The sequence below is a fragment of the Petaurus breviceps genome, unplaced genomic scaffold (genome assembly GCF_028583685.1).
Source record: "Petaurus breviceps papuanus isolate PSGF00001 unplaced genomic scaffold, PetGlider_PUasm1.0 186, whole genome shotgun sequence".
NCBI lineage: Eukaryota > Metazoa > Chordata > Mammalia > Diprotodontia > Petauridae > Petaurus > Petaurus breviceps.
This window is the reverse complement of record NW_027185798.1, coordinates 42,083,985-42,101,464: the sequence shown is the minus strand read 5'-3', so window position 1 is coordinate 42,101,464 and position 17,480 is coordinate 42,083,985. Positions and strand designations below refer to the sequence as shown.

Here is a 17,480-nt window from a genome sequence, read left to right as displayed (position 1 = left end):
GCCTGTGACTTGACTTAGGAAACAACAGAGTCAATGGTGGAACAGGATCGACTGGGCTTTGTCCACAACACTTAGTAAATGCCAGAGGCAGGATCAGAACCCAGCTTCTCTGAATCCAAACACTGTACTCCTTTTTTTACTACCTTATTCTACCACCTTCAATCCTGACTTAAGGGAAAAGAGAAATGTCAACCACAGAGGCTCCTGGGACCCAGCACCATTCTGTGAATTTGTTTTTCAAACCCTGAACCCCACATTCCAGTTCCTGGCACAATGAGGGGAGCCATCCTTTTTTATTAAAATCAAGCCCAAATGTAATACCAGACCCTAGATCTTGATGGAGAAGAGGTGTAAGTATAGGAGGAAAAAAAAGAACTTAACTCAATAAAAAAAGAAAAAACCCTTCTGATTTGGAACAGCTTTTTACAGCTATTTCAGTAGCATTACCACAATCTAGCTTTCCTACACATCAATTTAATTACATCAGGGAAGATGGTGTAGGGACTTAGGCAGCAAAACCCTATTTCCCTCTGCAGCTTCAAGAGTCCTCAGTGAATTTCCATCCCTGGAACATACTTATTTTGATATTAAAATGAAATAGACATTAGATATCTTTCAGGGGAAGGAGAGCTGCTGCTGCAGAAGAGTCTTTTCACCCTCCAGAAGTGGTTCTTTGAGCTTCTCTCCATATCTTAAGAGTGGTGGGAAGAGCAGGGGAAAGGAGAGGTGTTAGGGGTGTCTTTCTGGGCTGGTGCTATCTGGGGCAGACTTTGGCCGCCAGCCTCCCCTGGAGGTGTGAGCCTATCAGAAAGGCATTAGAGGTTAGGAGCAGAATCCCAGTGTGATTCCGAAACTTTGTGTGTGTGTGTGTGTGTGTGTGTGTGTGTGTGAGTGTGTATGTGTTTATATTTATATATAAGCACCCAGTTGTCTTCCCCTGAAAAACTTCCAGTTTCAAGGCCTGATACCTCATCCTTTTCCAAATGCCACAGGCTGTACCTGGATACAGATAGATGTTGGCAACTGGGATATTACTTCTCCATGGCTGCTATGAGATTATATTAAGCACACTTTTATGCGAGGGAAAAAAATCTTAAATTTTATTTCATGCAAGTTTGGGCTTTGACTACTGAACTTAAAGTACCAGAATGGGCTTGTTTAAGATGGCTAGGCTCTTGGGTATTTACTTGGTGACCCCAAACTTAAGATTTTCCTGTTAGCCTTTGAATAATCTAGCTAAGGATTTCAGAGGCCGTGTAATCTAATGTCTACCTTCCATGCTGAGAACCTGCAAGGGTAATTCTCAGTAGCATGAGCCCATTTCAACTCTCAAGGCAAAGACTGATAGTTCAGGTTGATTCAGGGAGAGATTGCCAGGACTTATCTGCCTTCTGGTAACTAGAGCCTCAATTAATCCCCCCTTTTCTAAACTCTTATCTCTTGTCCCAAAATACTTCCTTGTGGGTAGGGAAACACAATTGACATAAGAGGTCCCTCTGAGACGGTCACTGCAGCTGCTCCAGGGATAAGAGTATCCTAGCTAGGTTAGAGGGTTAGAGCTGCCCCCCTAGATGGAGGAAGGAGAGGAGGAATATGTGTTTCAGCTGTCCCAGATACCTCTCCTGAGGCTGAGGCTGAGACATGCAGAAAAACTCCAATGGAAACACAACTTATGTATGAATCTATTCCTACTTTCTGAGTGAATGTCGTACGGGACTAGGGATGGAAAGGCAAATGTACGCGTGGCTTTCTTGCTGACCTGGTGATTAAACAGACCTCACCCAAACTACACATGTTCCTGTTTCCCCTTTCCTTCACATCTCTCCCTTTCCTTCTCTTGTTATCCTTTCTCAGAGAAATGGTAACGTCGCCCTTCTTTCTCTCTTCCCCCAACATCTTTTCAGCCCCAGAAGGATTCCCTGAGGTCTAGAGGTAAAAGAAGGGGCCATACCTGAGTAGCCCGTGATGTCCATTGCTTTGAGGTTGCGACATTTGATTACCGTTAGGGTGAGGCGGCCTGCTGTGGGCAGGTAGCAGAGGGAAAACATTATTTCTCCCAAATCCACACTTTCCTGGAAAGAAACACAGCACAGAGAGGGATCAGGGACAGAGAAAACACCTGGCCAAAGCAGCCACCATGAAATCATAGACTTGAGGTCTGGAATCAGTGATGTGCTAGTAAATTTTTAATAACCAGTACTCCAAAAAATTTAAGTTTAATGTTCATTATTCACATTTTCTCCATCACTTTCTTAAGTCTAGATGGTCAACTAAACAATAAATCAAGCCCTGATTTGTAGGTTTGCCAATTTCTAATTTAACAATGAGTCCTCAAGAGCTGGTTCAAAATGGCTCCAGCACACACCTGGCTGGAATGCACATCCTTGATCACCTAGTACAAATTCTTCAGAGACACAGACACAGAGGCAAACTAAGCCTAAAGAGGGAATGTGATTTGCCCAAGATCACGGAGTAAGTAGCAGAGCAGGATTTAAATCCCAGGTCTTTTGATTCCAAGGTCAGTGATCTCTCCACCGTATTATGTCCTTTTGGGTCAAATACTCATCCTTCAAAGACAGAAAGAAATGTCTAGTTTATGCCCAAATATTCATTATTATATTTTTTGGTGGTGAGCTGCATGCAGAGGGGGTCCCCAACAACTAAGGAACAACCTGGGTTATATGAATGCCATGAAATAGTATTATGCAGTAAGGAGCAAAAGAGATGAAGAATTCAGAGAAATGTGGAAAGATTTATGTGAACTGATGCAGAGTTCTTTAAGCAAAACCAGAGGAACAATAAACGGGATTATGATAATGTAAATGAAAAAGCACTAAGCAAGGAAGGCAAAGTTTCACTAGTTGTAAAAGCTAATCCTAGTTTTGGAGAACAGATAAGGAGACTACCTCATTCCTCTCAGCAAAGAGGTTAGGGCACTAGTGGGCAGAATGCTACATATATTGTCAGACTCCCTCACTATCTTGGTGATCATTGTTCAACCTTTTTTTGTTGTTTTGGTTTGTTACAAAGGAGAATTTGTGTGTGTGTGTGTGTGTGTGTGTGTGTGTGTGTTTGGGGGAGTGTACATCCCGAAATAACTGTGAAAGAAAAATCAATAAATCCAATGAAACATTGGAAAATTTAATATCATTCTCTTTAGATAAGCCAAGTACAAAAGAGGAATTCAAACTACCTAGGAACGTTTCTGAACAGTGAGTAGAGAATATCACCAAAGTTCTGAGATTCGCTTCTGTTGGGATAGATGGCCTCTTGCCTGATGACTTCCTTAATCCTCCTTTGGGTTCCTCACTTTTCTATGGGAAAATCAGTCCCTTACTTCATCCTTGCACCATGTATCTCTTATGGATTAGGTTTGGCGATGTATAACTCATCCTGGTGTAAAGACATCAACCTTTCTCCATCTTCATTCCCATCTCCATCCTCATTCCCTCCCTTCCCCAGCCCTATCCTCATCCCCAACTCTACCCCTACATTAGGACTTCGTGATCTTAGCCTTGGGGAGGTCAGGATTTGGATCATTTCTGGCTTTAGGTCTGGCTAGCCTTTCTTGGTGTTCTGCTCCATTTCCCAAAGAGAATCATTCTCTATTACGTTTTAGAACATGGAATCACTGATGTGGTGTCAGGAATGAAGCTCTTGGGGTGTTCATTTCTGAACCCCCAAGGTCTCCACCTCCCCATCTCCCCGAACTTTAGGTCTGCCCATTCACCTCTAGGTGGCACTGGCTCCCTCCCTTTCAAAAGCCAAAGGCTTTTGATTTTTCCTAGAAACTAATTAAATCTCAGAAGAACAACAAAATGTGTATTGGAGGGTCTGTAGAAGGCTTTGACCAAAGCCCCATCTTGTACCTTTATGGTTCAGTGTTTCCTCTCGTACAGTGAACAGAGCTCAGCCACCATTCATTAAATTATTCTATGATTCAGCAAGCATTTATTAAGTGCCTACTACATTCACTATTAGATACAGAGACTTCAGAAATACAGATAGACAAATAGATTCTGTTATTAATGAGCCTATAATCTAATAAGAGAAAGACAAATACATAAACAATTGTGATACATGGGGCAGTGAGTAAAGTACATTAGAGGGAGATAATAACAGCTAACATTTCTAAAGGGCTTAAAGGGTTACACAATACTTTCCATATTCCTTTCCATACTTTCCATATACCTGTAGAGTCAGTCACGCATTATCTCAATATATATGTGTGTGTGTGTGTGTGTGTGTATATATATTTTGCTTTTTTGGAGGGAAGAAGGCAGGGTGATTGGGGTTGAGTGACTTGCCCAAGGTCACACGGCTAGTAAGTGTTAAGTGTCTGAAACAGGATTTGAACTCAGGTCCCCCTGACTCCAGGGCTGGTGCTCTATTCACTGCACCACCTAGCCACTCCCCATTATCTCAATTTTATAGATGAGTAACTGAGGCTCAGGAAAGTTAAGCTACTGGCCTTCAATCACACAGCTAGTGTGAACCCAGTTGTTTTGATTCCCTTTATCTCCAGGATTCTCCCCCACTATACTACATGAGTGGAAGGGAGAGGTCCAGGCCATGCAGTACAAAACATCTGTTATCACTTCACCTGGGGAGTGGGCTGAGTTCAAAGTCACAGAGGAGGGGATACCTCAAGTGGGCCTTGGAGAAAGGGAAGGACGTTAACAGACAGAGATGAGAGTCTCTGAGGGTCTCCTAGGCACTATGAGCAAAGGTTTGAACTAGGCACAAACCCACTCAGCACCAAAGTTATTCTTACTGGCGGAGCACATGGGTTCTTACAGACCAGAGACTACAATTCCTTATATGCTTCAAGGTGCCAAATCTTGTCATTTTTACACCCCTTGCATCTGTTTTCTCTCTAATCAACACCACCACCACCCTCATACAGGCCCTTATCTCTACCAGACTATTCACTAGCCTCAGCCATTTATTAGCTGTGTGACCCTGGGCAAGTCACTTAAACTCTTTCTACTGCAGTTTCTGGCACATAGTAGGCACTTAACACACATTTGCTAACTTGAACCAATCTCTCACTACTCTGCCTCTGTTTCAGATAACTTCCATACACTGCTTTGTCTCTGTCCTGCCTCTCATCATACTTCTGCATTCTAGAAGCTCAGTAAATATTTGTTTAAGATGATGCCAACATCTTTAGCCTCCCTAAGAGAAGCATTGCATATGGGGACAGGAAAGGAAAGCAACCTCTCCTCCCCTGAATTAATTTGGCACTTTGTCCCTCTCTTACCTTGCAAGACTCCCATTCCTATACACATCTCTGCCCCATTAGATTGGTGGGACCAGGACTTTCTCTTGGGTGTCCCTGCTCCCCTCAGCCCCTATCACTGATCCTTGAGCATAGTAAATGCTCAATAAGTTTTTTCCTGAATGAATAAAAGGGGAATGAATGAATTAGCACCCACAAAAATAATTCTTGAAATTGGTCCAAATTTTAGGTCGTTTGCCGCCCCCACCCCCGCCCCCACCTGCTCTGACTGAGAAACATCGGCTCATTTTATTCTGTTCAGCATTGTAATTTCTGTTGGCTATGTCCTGCCACAGACACAGACCTAGGAGTCAGATGAGCCAGCTTCTAATCCTGGTTCTGCCGCTAACTGTCCATGTGACTTGGGTAAGTCCTTTCCCTCTCTGGTCCTGGGTTTCCTTAAGGGCAAAACAAGGGAGCTCAGACAGATATTCTTTGAGGTTCCATCTCACTCTGATGTTCTCTGATCATCTAGACCAGTGAAGCTGACTCCTATACTTATTACCTTACTTACTTACTAGCTCCTTACTAACTACATTTCCCATTGTGGTACCTTTGCACCAGCTGCCTGTGCCCGGAATGCACTCCCTCTTCACCTTGGCCTCTTACAATTCCTCATTTCCTTTAAGACAGCCTGAGTGCCACTTACAGCCCCTTTCTTCCTCCCCAGAACCTTGTATCTGTTTGTATATGCATATACTTATAGAGAAACTTCACCCACGGTATCTCTTCCTAACAGAATATAAGTTCTTTGAGGGCAAGCCAAGTTCACTTTCATCTTTGAATCCCCTAAACTTGGCATATGAGGACGTGTCTAATAAATGCTTGTTGATTGATTGAGTGATTGCTTCGAAATGAAAAAGGACAGAGGAATTCTCTCAGTAAGCCATTATAAAGATGCAAAGGGTACTGCTCCCCATTTTTACAGATGAGAAGTTGAGTCTAGATTGAAGCCTTGGAGAAATTGACCTATTTGCTGCTTTTTCAATCTTAATTCTGGGTTTACTGAATCACTAAAGTCTCTAAAGATTTAATTTTCTCCTCAAGATACCCTCTCCTGCCAGGGAAATTAACAGACAAGCATGGTGGAATTTATTCTACGATGAAGAAATATTCCTTATGTCCCTTGGGCCTTTGGGTAATCAGAGGGGCTTACGTGGGTCCCTTAAATAATAAATGATGAGCCTAAGCAAGGTGTCTTAAGTGATACTCTAATAAACTCCAGCTCTAGGGACTGGAGTGGGTCCCCCTTTCCTTGTAGCTGTGCTTTGGGGTGATACACCAGTCCTTCTGAGAGGCTAACTAAACCTTAAGGTTTGGTGCAGTGGTGTTTCGTTTATAATTAAGACCAAAACTTTCTCCTTGAAATCGGTCCTTCCTTCTTCCTCACTTTGCCTTTTCCCACACGTATTGGACTTTCTCCCCTTACATTCTGCTCCTTTAATCATAGGGCATTTGATCCATCCTTTATTCCTGGTCTAAGGCAGACTCACACCAGACACCAGACTCACACTCATGGCTTCTTCTGAGTGAAGGGATATTTGCACCTAGAACATGAAAGCTGTAGGAGAAATCTAGGCTTTGTTAGAGGAATATAAATAGGTTGGCTTTTTTTTTTAGTAAGTATAAAGAAAAGGGCAAAACCAACTCAGAGACTCAATGTTTTCTGATAGGCTGTTTTACTTCTCTGGAAAGTACTCACAGCTGTCTTCAAATCAGTCTCTCCCTCTGCCTGCCTCTTGTGCCTTCATTTTTTCCTTTTTTTTTTTTTGCTTACTATCTCTCAGCAAGTTCTTGCTCTCCCCTAGCCTCCTTCTCCATTCACTACCTCCTTAGGCCTTGCACATTTTCCTGTTTTTTTTTATCCTAATTAGAAATATTGGAGATGTCAGCCAAAAATAAAGCCAGGGGTCAAAAAGGGTTGTGTAATGATGGCTACATCATTGCTGCCATCTTTTTACCTAGCCTTGGGTGAGCGCAGCCTTAGGGCCGCCAGCTGGTAATGAGGTTCCCAGTGCTGGGGAGGGAGGGTCAGAAACCAGCTTGGCTCTCTCGGCTTCTGCTAGCTGAGGGCTAGTGAAGTGGACCTGGACTGAACGGCAGCTGGGACATAGCACCTGCTGCTTCTGTTGAGGGGTCAGGGTGAAGGCTCTGCAGCCTGAATAAGAGGCAGGCAGATGCTAGTTCCTCCATAAATCTTTCCTTGAGAATGGGAAGTCAGTTGCTTGCCTCGGATGCTCTGATTATGTTTTGATTCTTTCCATATCCACAAGAGGAGAGCCCCCTCCACCATTTCCTCTCCTTTGAGTAAACTTGCCTTCTCAATAGTACAACTTGCATACAAATAAACAGCCTTCTCCTTAAAAATGCCAACAAATAAATCTTTCCTTGAGTACAATCTGCCCACATGATGGTGCCAATGGTATTAACAGGTTCCCATTTCTACAGCTCTCAGTGAGGTCTAGCCAGTGAGACTTTTAAGGGCTAGCCCACAACCAGACATTGTGTTTAACTTGGTTACCTTTGACCCATCTTTAGTGGTTTCCTAAAGTATATCCTTCTGCCTAATGCCTGAAATCAACCTGTCTCTGAGTATGGTGTGGTAGACTGTGCATTGGCTTGGGAATCAGGAAATGTGAATCCTAATTCTAGTTCTGCTAGTAAAGGCTGAATGTTTTGGGGCGATTTATTTTTTCTCTCTGGGCTTTTCTTTCCTCATGTATGAGATACAGTGGCTGGATCAGATGATCTCAAAGGTTTCTTTTTACCTCTAATGTTCTATGCTTCAAAAATGGGAAGGGACAGAGAAGTTCTCCCATCAACCATTACTAAAATTTCTCACTGTTGCTGGGAACCCAATAGATCATTTCTAAGGTGGTAAACCTTCACATTCCTATACCCCTTGAGATTTACAAAACACTTTCCTAGTATCTCTGTGAGATAGGTGGTTTTAGTGTTTTATCTCTGTTTTAAAGATGAGGAAACTGGAGTTCAGAGATGCCAGGCTACTTGTTAATCATCCCGAAGTTAGTTAAGTGTTAGAGATAAAATTTGGGCTCAGATACCCTGACTCTGAATCCAGTGCTCTTTCCAAAACACCAAACAAGGGGCAACTAGGTGATGCAGTGAATAGAGCTCTGAAGTCAGGAGGACCTGAATTCAAATTTGACCTCAGACACTTGACACACTTATTAACTATGTGACCTTGGGCAAGTCACTTAACCCCAATTGCCTTGCCTTCCACCTCCAAAAAACAAAATAACACTAAACAAAGCTGATGAGGTGAGGAAAACCAAACCTGCATCCCTTCTCATGAAACTTCTCTGCCTCTCCATATCCCTTTGGAGAAGCTATGAATGGAGCCAACGTTGCCATTTTCCATCACGGGAATCTGGGCTGCAGAGAGCAAAGACGCGTCTTCCGTGACTCTCAGAGAACACTTTGGGTATCTTCATCTTTAAGTGGTTTGTCTGCATCTCTCATCATCAGCTGGGAAGCATCCCTTACACTTTCATGAAAGCCACAGGAGACCAAAACCGTGTCTGATGCATTGGGCAGGAAGTGCAGTTAAGTTGCTTTCTATGGGTAGAGCTCATCCAAGGAGGGCAAAGGACTGCATTTGGCTTTTGGCAATGGCCAGCAGCCTCCTCCCATCCACTGGGCCCTGCCCTTGGAAACTGAGCAGAAAGGACATGAGCCACCCTCTGCCCCCCACCCCTGGTTTAACGTTTTTTTTTTTTCAGGGTGACTGTGTGAGGGAATCCGCTGCATACTGGGATGACGTGGTTTCTGTGCTTCACTCCTAGTCAGGCCTGGCATTCCAGAGCTCAGGCGGTGAGTCTGGGGGTGGCTGCATTTGAAAGGGTGGCATCTGTATCTGTTGTGACGCTCGGGGCTCCCTGCTGCAAGCTTCAAGGGTAGGCTGTATTTGTTTTGTGTTCTGCCTCTTGAATGTTTTCCCACCCCAAGGGCTTTGTGGCTTTATGAATAAATGATGAGCCTGAGCAAGGTGTCTTAAGTGGTACTCTAATAAACTCCAGCTCCAGTGACTGGGCAGGGCTGCAGCCACTGAAAGAGTCCTGGAGAAAGCCTGGCTAAAATGGGACGGGTCAGCCAGGATCTTGGAAAAGTTAGTCTGAGAGGGAGCCTCAGGTGGTGGAGTTCAGCTGTGAGGGAGGTTGAGAGGCAAAAATGCATGTCAGCAGGGGGGCGGTAAGCAAACTCTTCCATTTTGAATTATCTTCAGGGAAACAGATGGTTTCATTTAGGGAACTTTTCCTCAGCCTCTGCCTTGTGAACCTGACCTTGAAAAGAGGTCTGCTGTATCACACGCACCATTACTTTTGGGCAAATATTCGTGAGTCAGAATCACACTGGGAGGTACCAGATTTCCTCCTAATGACTTTTTAAAAGGTGGGAGGAAGGCTAGGGAGGTTGGGGAAGAATGAGGCTTTCAGTAAATTTGAGTAGGTTGAGAAAATGGGCCACTAATATGAAACACTGGGAAGCCTGCCACTATTAAAATAAAGAACATTGTTTGGTATTAGGAAAATAGCCAAAGGGCTTGCTGGTCTACCTGAGGTCTAGTCTTCCCATCAAGCATCTCCATTAAAGAACAAGAGAAGGGAGTAAGTGGCATATTAATGGAGTTAATGATAGAGAATCTGTCTTCATTTGCTGCCATGAACTATCGTGCTGTGTGAATGTTGAACAACTGTTGGTTTCCTCTAGGGAGAGGGGAGCATCTCAGTGGTGAGTGCATTCATTATCTGTGGGGGCTTATAGAAGAAAGGGGGTGCTGGCCCCAGTGGGATATGGGTATGTGTGTATATATATGTGTGTGCGCTGAAAACTTTCTCCAGTGACTGATGATGAAGAATTCCAATTTAGAACAAGCATTCCTGGGAACAAACACTCTAGAGATTGGCAAACCAATAAGGATTACAGCTTTAGTGAAGGTTGTCATCTAGTACAAGATGATACTTAGAGGCCTGTCAGCTTGGTTGCCTCTTTAACAGCTTTCTAAGACGTTGGTCCTTAAAACTCACCATCTCTAGCCATACTTTTGGCCCACAGGAACCTGAGATCTTCTCTCCTCTATTATTACTTTCTCTATGTGCGAGTGTGTGTGTGAGGGGACTATGGCTACTGAGGTTTTTCCCATCTCTAGCCTTCCTATTCCCAGGAGCTCATCAAGGAGAGGGCCACTCTCTGCTGAAATCAGGCCATTCTTGGGGATAGCCGTAAGAATAAAAAAATCCAGAGGTTGCATCCCACCCCTACATCCAAAGGGCCCATTCTAAAACTTCTTTGATGGAGTGGCCATTCAGCTGGGGTAGATGGGGAGAGATCTCGTATTTGGGAGCATGCCAAGCAACCCCACACCCAAACCCACCCTCAGGCCTGGAATTTCCACCATGCCTCATCAGCTTCCCCCTATAGTCCCATTTTCTTCCATTGGTAAGTTGTTCTCAGGCAAGGACGTAGAGGAAGGACGTAGACCAGGTATGCTTCTATCTCTGGGCTTCCCCTTCATGCCTCAGCTTCTTCTTCCTCTATTCTTCATGGCTTCCCTTTCCCATAAGTAAGTTCTTCCTGTAACCTGTAACCTGCTTTTAGGGGACCATCTCCAGTTGTGCTGATCGATATCTTGTCACTGGACCTGGATGACTCTGGAGGAGAAAGTGAGGCTGGTGGCTTTGCACAGCCCTCCCTCAATTAAATCCAATTCACTTGTTAGTCACGGAATCATCTTCCTGATGTCACTGTCTTCTTCGAGAGTGAAGGACAAACAACATGTGAACAGCCGACTTTTCTGAATGGCCTAGACCAGCCATTCTTCATTCTTGGGACTTCACCCCCATCTCTTCAGCTCTCCTGCTATGTGTGATCTCTCCACATTAGAGCATAAACTCCTGAGGGCAGGGACTGTCCTTCTTTTTACTTGTCTTTGTAACCCTAGCACTTAGTGTACTGTAGGGCATGCACTAAGTGCTTAGTTTGCTTATTATCTTGAGTCCTGGATGGGACTTGACTTGGAATATTTACTTCCCTTGTCCCTCTCCCTGCCTCCCCCACCCACTAAGAGAGACAAATTGGTGGTGTCAGACTGCATTACAGATTGCAAGAGAATCCATCTCCTGCTCACTCAAACCTGCCCGGTGCCAGCACACTGGCCTGAGACTGTCATTTCTCAGGAAAATGCCTGTTACATCATCCCCTCACTAAGTGCTAAATTACTCCAAAGGACGCTGCCTCATGGGAGGGAGGGGGCAGTGTTGGGAGAGGAAGCTAGATCCATGGGGGCAGAAGCTTTGTTCCAAAAGAGCTACTTCCCTGAAGGACCAAGGTGGAATGACTCCCAGGAACCCCATCTTGGGCAAGTGAGCCTGCCATTATAGCGGAATGGGAGACTTCACGTTCCTCCCTCACTCAGCCATTACGCCCTTTGTCTTGTGCAGTGACCAGGAAGGAGAGGAAGGAGTTCATCTATCAATCAGGCAGTCAACAAGCATTTATTAAAGTGCCTACTATGTGCTGAGGATCTGGAGATACAAACTGAAATAATCCTGACTTCCAAAGAATTTGCATTTTATCAGGGGTGATAATATACAAAGGTATATACAAGAGTAGGAGATGAAGGCTGGATCTGAGCTCTCCCTGCTCTCTTCTTCTCTTCCTCCTCCTCCTTTTCTTTTTCCTCCTCCTCTCCTTCCCCCTCCTGATCCTCCTCCATTCCCACCCCTCTCTCCACTCCTCCTCTTCCTCCTCCTCCCCCTCCTTTCCCCCCTCCTCCTTCCCTTCCTTCCCCCTTTTTCTCCTCCTCCTTTCTTTCCTGGCTTCCTTCAAGATTCAGCTCAAATCTCAGGCATGTCCTCACCCCCTCCTGAGATGATTCCATGTACACTACACAGATCCTGTACGCTGCCTCCCCCATTAGAATGTGAGCTTTCACCTTTCTTTGTATCTCTAGCATTTAACCCAGTGCCTGGCACTTAGAACTTGCTTAATAAATGCTGGTCGACTGACTGATTGCATCGGTTTCGAGAACTCCCAGATGAGAAGTCTCTCAATGATGCAGGGCAGCCCCCTCTCTGTGACTTAGAGCTTAGAGAGGAAAAAAGAGACCCACGATAACTATAGGAGGCTTTGGTGGGGAGCACACAAGCAGATGGGAGAGTAGGGCTGAGTGGGCTGGGAGGAGGAGGAATTGTTTTCGCTGCTAGCTGGGTAGATAGCTTTGTGGGCCACTTCTTCTTTCTCTCTTGCCTCGGTCTAGCGAGGGGGTTGTGCCTTCTGGCAGACACCCTGGGGTGAGGAGGAGCGTCTCACCCACGGTCTACTTCTCTCCTTGTGCTGTTAAGGGAAAGCTAGGCTTTTCAAGGGGGATAAACTATCCCATCAAAGGACTGAAGAATCACAGATTTTGAGCTGGAAGGGACCTTGACAGTCATTCACTTCAGTCCTTTTTGCAGGCAAGGAAACGGAGGCACAGAGAAATAGCCTCAGAGATTCAGCCAAGATCACATAAATGGTGTCAGAGCAGGGGTTTGAACCCAGGTCCTCTGACTACAAACTCTGAACACAGATCTAAGCCAGGAGGGACCTTGGAAGTCATCTTGTCCAACCTCCTTCATTTTAAAAGTGAGGAAATGGGGGGGAAAAAGTGAGGAAATGGAGTCTCTGAGAAGTGATTTGCCCAAGGTCACAATAATCAGAAGAAACAGGATTTGACCAGTAACACTGTGCAGTGACTCATTTTGATAGACAGCAATGCAAAGGTCTAAGTCAACTCCAAAAGGCTAATGATGGAGAATGCTGTCCAGATCCAGGGAAAGAACTATGGAGTCTGAATGCAGATGGAAGCAGACTATTTGCTCTCTCTTTTTGTTTCTTTCTTCTTTCTCATGGTTTCTCCCATTGGTTCTAATCCTTCTTTACAACATGACTAATGTGAAAATGTTTAATGTGAATGTATATGTAGAGCCTATATCAGATTGCACAATGTCTTGGGGAGGGGGGAAGACAAGGAGGGAGAGAAAATTTAGAATTCAAAATCTTATGGAAACAAATGTTGAAAATGAAAAATTAATTAATTATTTTTAAAAGACAGGATTTGAACCCAGATCCTTTAACTCCAGGGATCATGGCTTTCTTATTTTTTCTCACCATATCATATACATACTATAAGGCAAGAAGACCCAAAACTGCTTTAACATTGCCTTATACACGGCAAAAAGAAAAGAAACAACCATCCTCAGACACGCTTGGCTCTTAGCCCCTTTCCAGAAGCCGAGTGCTTAGGAAGTCCCTCTTCAAATCTAACCCAAATGAATTGCAGTTTTAGGCCCTGCCCTCCAGTCCTGCTCCCCATAAAATAGAGAGAACAGCTATGCTCTTTACTTAATCATAGTCTTCTCATAGACTTTAAGGCGGCTTTAAAAAAATTTTTAATTTCTATTCAACTGCTTCTTTTCTACAAAGATAAATTCACTTCATCGAATGGTATAGTGGAAAAACCAAAGACTTTGGAGTTGGAAGGCCTGTGTTTAAATCCTGCTCCCTACCTACTTGACCCAGGGTGAGTCACTTAACCTGGGTGGGTCTCCGTTCCCTTCCAGTTTTTGATGTTTGGCCCTATACTCAATTCCTTTGTCTGACTATAATTTATTTATTTGGCTATCCATCATTGTGACTTTCATTGGGACCCACCATCAGTCTTTCGCCTTCAGGCATGGGGTTCAGATGTGGGTGTGATGTTCCATTAGGGATCTGGTCCTAGGCTCTGAGACTTGACTCTGGATTACAATAATGTTATTATTTATATAGTGTTTGTGGGCTTCTAAGTGGTATAGTGGAGAGAGTGGTGGACCTAGGGTCAGGAACACTCATCTTCCTGAATTAAAATACGGCCTCAGGCACCTAGTGGTTGTGAAACCCTGAGCAAGTCACTTAACCCAATTTGCCTCAGTTTCCTCATTTATAAAATCAGTTAGAGAAGGAAATGACAAACTCTTCTGGTATCTCTGCCAAATAACCAAACAACAACATATAGTGTTTAAAGATTTTTAAAAAGTGCAATACAAACGTCTAATTTGATCCTCCCCACAACCCTATGAGGTAGGCCCTACAGGTATTTTTATCCCCGTTTTATATAAGGAAACTGAAGTTAAATGACTTTCCCATGGTCACACACCAAGTAAGGGTTGGAGTCAGGATTTAAATCCAGTTATCTTCAGACTCCAAGTACAGAATCCTTATTATTATACTAGACTGCCCTCTTTTTGAAGGAAACAGAGAAGAGGAACTAGAAATCTGATCCCCTGAAAGTGAATACTAATAGTAGAGAGAGAGGGGACTTAGAAGTATGAGGATGGGGAAATGGAAGAAGGGAGCCATAGACCATCTTAGAGCACTATAGTGTCAGGATTTTTAACAGAGATCTCTCTAATTGCTAACCAACATGCAGAACTTCAGAACAACTATTGCCACTGCTCATTTTATAGGTGAGGAAACCAAGGCCCTGAAAAGTTAAGTGACCTGCCCTCAGGACCCATTATTATTACCATGACTGTTATTACTAGAGTTAAGTCCCACAGTCTCTCGCCAGACCTCTAATAGCCACCTGAAGGTGGGTCCCAAGGAAAGTCGCAGTGATTTAAAAAAAAAATTCTTGGAGAATGGAATTGATCATAGGATCAAAAGTTTGGAGCGGGGAGGCACTTCAGAGGTAACTTAAGCCCAACCCTCTCATTTTACAGATAAGGGGACAGAGAGGCCCTGAAAACCTAGAGACTTGTTCAAGGTCTCCTAGGTGGTAAACTGGATTAAGATTTTCTCATGCTAAAGCCAGGATTCTTTCCACTATACTATTTGGATTCATAGTCTGTGCTCAGAATTTTATCTAAAAAAAAAGATTTCCCCAGTTTCCCTATTATAGTGGGGGAGGGGGCAGAATGGAAGGGAGGGGGTGAGAGTATTAAAGTAGCCCCAGGGAAGAAGAGATAACTAGAGAAGACAGGTTCATAGCCAAACCATAAGCCTGCAGATTTAAGCCAGCTGAATAACACACTGTGAAAGCACATTGGAAATGAAAAATCTATCTTTAGGCTCATATGGGATCATTATTGTTAACTAAAACAAAGGGTTTGTTAACTTTTATGACTTCTCCTACAAGCATAAGATTATAGGATCATAGATTAAGAGCTGGAAGGTATCTAAGAAGTCATCCAGTCCAACCCCCTCATTTTGCAAGATAAGGAAACTGAGGAAGACAAGTTGAGTGACTTGCTCAGGGACACTCAGCTAATAAGTATCTGAAGCAGAATTTGAACTTAGGTCTTTTTTTGCTCAATCTAGTACCTAATCCAGTGGGCCATCCTGAAGACTGGGATTTAGAGTTGGCAGTGTACTCAGAGATCACTTAGTCTAGGGGTTCTTTTTTTTTGGAGTGGGGAGGGCAGGGCAATTGGGGTTAAGTGACTTGCCCAAGGTCACACGGCTAATAAGTGTTAAGTGTCTGAGGTCGGGTTTGAACTTAGGTCCTCCTGACTTCAGGGCCAGTGCTCTATTCACTGAGCCACCTAGCCGCCCCACGTCTAGGGGTTCTTAATCTTTTTTTGTGTGTGTGTTATGGAACCCTCTGACAATTGAGTGGAGCCTATGGATCCCTTATCAGAAAAATATTTTTTATCATAAGATAAAATACACAGATTTACATTGGAAACCAATTATCCTGAAACACAATCATCAAAATGGTTTTTTAAAAATCCAGAAATCTGCTCCAAACTTCCCATTTTACAAAGGAGATATTTAAGGGCAACGCGGCAGTTAGTATCAGTCAGGATTTGAACTCAGGTCCCCTAATTCTAAATCCCAGATTCCTTCCACTCCACAGGGCAGGGAGGCACCTAGTGTAATTTGTCCCTTGGAATGATCCTGAGTCCTGTGTCTCAGGCCTTTGTGCATGGGTTTAGACAGTACCTACCTCCATACAAATGGAGCTATGGAGTGATGAGTTTTTTATGTAGTTTTAGAAGGTGTGTGTGTATGTGTGCGTGCGTGTGTGTGTGTGTGTGTGTGTGTGTGTGTGTATGGGGGGCATCAGTAAAAAGGGTTCCAAGCTGAGAGAAGGTAGAGAGGGGAGGAACGTTCTGCCTAGAACCTCAGCCTCCTGGTTTGGCTCCACAGGGATCTGCCCTGACCCCCATCTCCACACCCCTCTCTGGCGCTGTGCAGTTACGATGGGAAGCCTTTCATGCCCAGACAATAATGGGCTAGAAGGAGAGGGGAGTGGAGGAGACAAGGCAGCAGCGGTGGGTGGGGGTGACTCCTGGGAGCCTTGAGCAGCCCCAGTGAATCTAAAGCCCTTTCTCTGGGGAGCTGTCACCAAGATGCAGCCTTGTCTCGGCCCTCCCTCTCTTGTCCCTATCACTCCCCTAGGAACAAAATGATGAAACACCAAATTAGCTCCATTATTGTTACTCCTCTAGAAATTACAGACTGTCTGTTCTGGCCGAGTCAGCCATCGTCTCCCACCGCTGAGCAGGTGACGCTGATGGCTATTTCCGCCCGTCCAGGAGCCAGGCTTAGAGGGACAGGAACAGATACAGAATAGGAGTTCAGGACTGGGGATGCAGCCAGCCCGGGGGGAGGGATCGGGGAGCTCAGCAGGAGCTGCAGATGCCAGGGGCCACAGCTCAGGCTTTTTGAGTGCCCTCATGGCAAGAATTCATCCCTAAGCAGTCCTATTGACCACCTGGGGTGCAGGGACACCGCCTTGGAGACTGGATAACTGGGTTCTTCTCCCACCTTGGTCACTTATTAGCTCTGTGAATATGGCCTAGTCAGTTGACCCACCTACAAAATTCGGGCAGGAAGGACTTCCACCTTACTAACTCTGTGACCATGGCCAAATTGCTTAACTACTGATCCTCAGTTTCCTCATCTATAAAATGGGGACATTAATGATTTTCTATCTTAAGTAGCTCTGTGATCACAGCCAAGTTGTTTAACCACTGAGCCTCAGTTTCCTCATCTGTAAAATGGGGAGAGGAAGGACTTCCATCCCCTACCTCAAGCTAATGTCATTATAACCCTAGTGCCAATGGACTTTTAAAAATGCCTTCAACTGAATAATTGGTAGGGCGGGGAGGGGGGGAGAGGGGGAGAGGAGGCAGATAAATGCTCATAAACATTT

The 17,480-nt window shown here is 44.4% G+C and overlaps 1 protein-coding gene across 1 annotated transcript in view; it reads right to left on the bottom strand.

Annotated features, from left to right (window-relative positions):
- SYT6 (synaptotagmin 6) overlaps nucleotides 1–17,480 on the bottom strand; it is a 62,554-nt gene that overhangs the window by 13,252 nt on the left and 31,822 nt on the right. Inside the window, exon 3 of the mRNA XM_069090305.1 lies at nucleotides 1,952–2,072. Coding sequence (XP_068946406.1) covers nucleotides 1,952–2,072 — 121 coding nt within the window. The remainder of the gene's footprint in view (nucleotides 1–1,951; nucleotides 2,073–17,480) is intronic.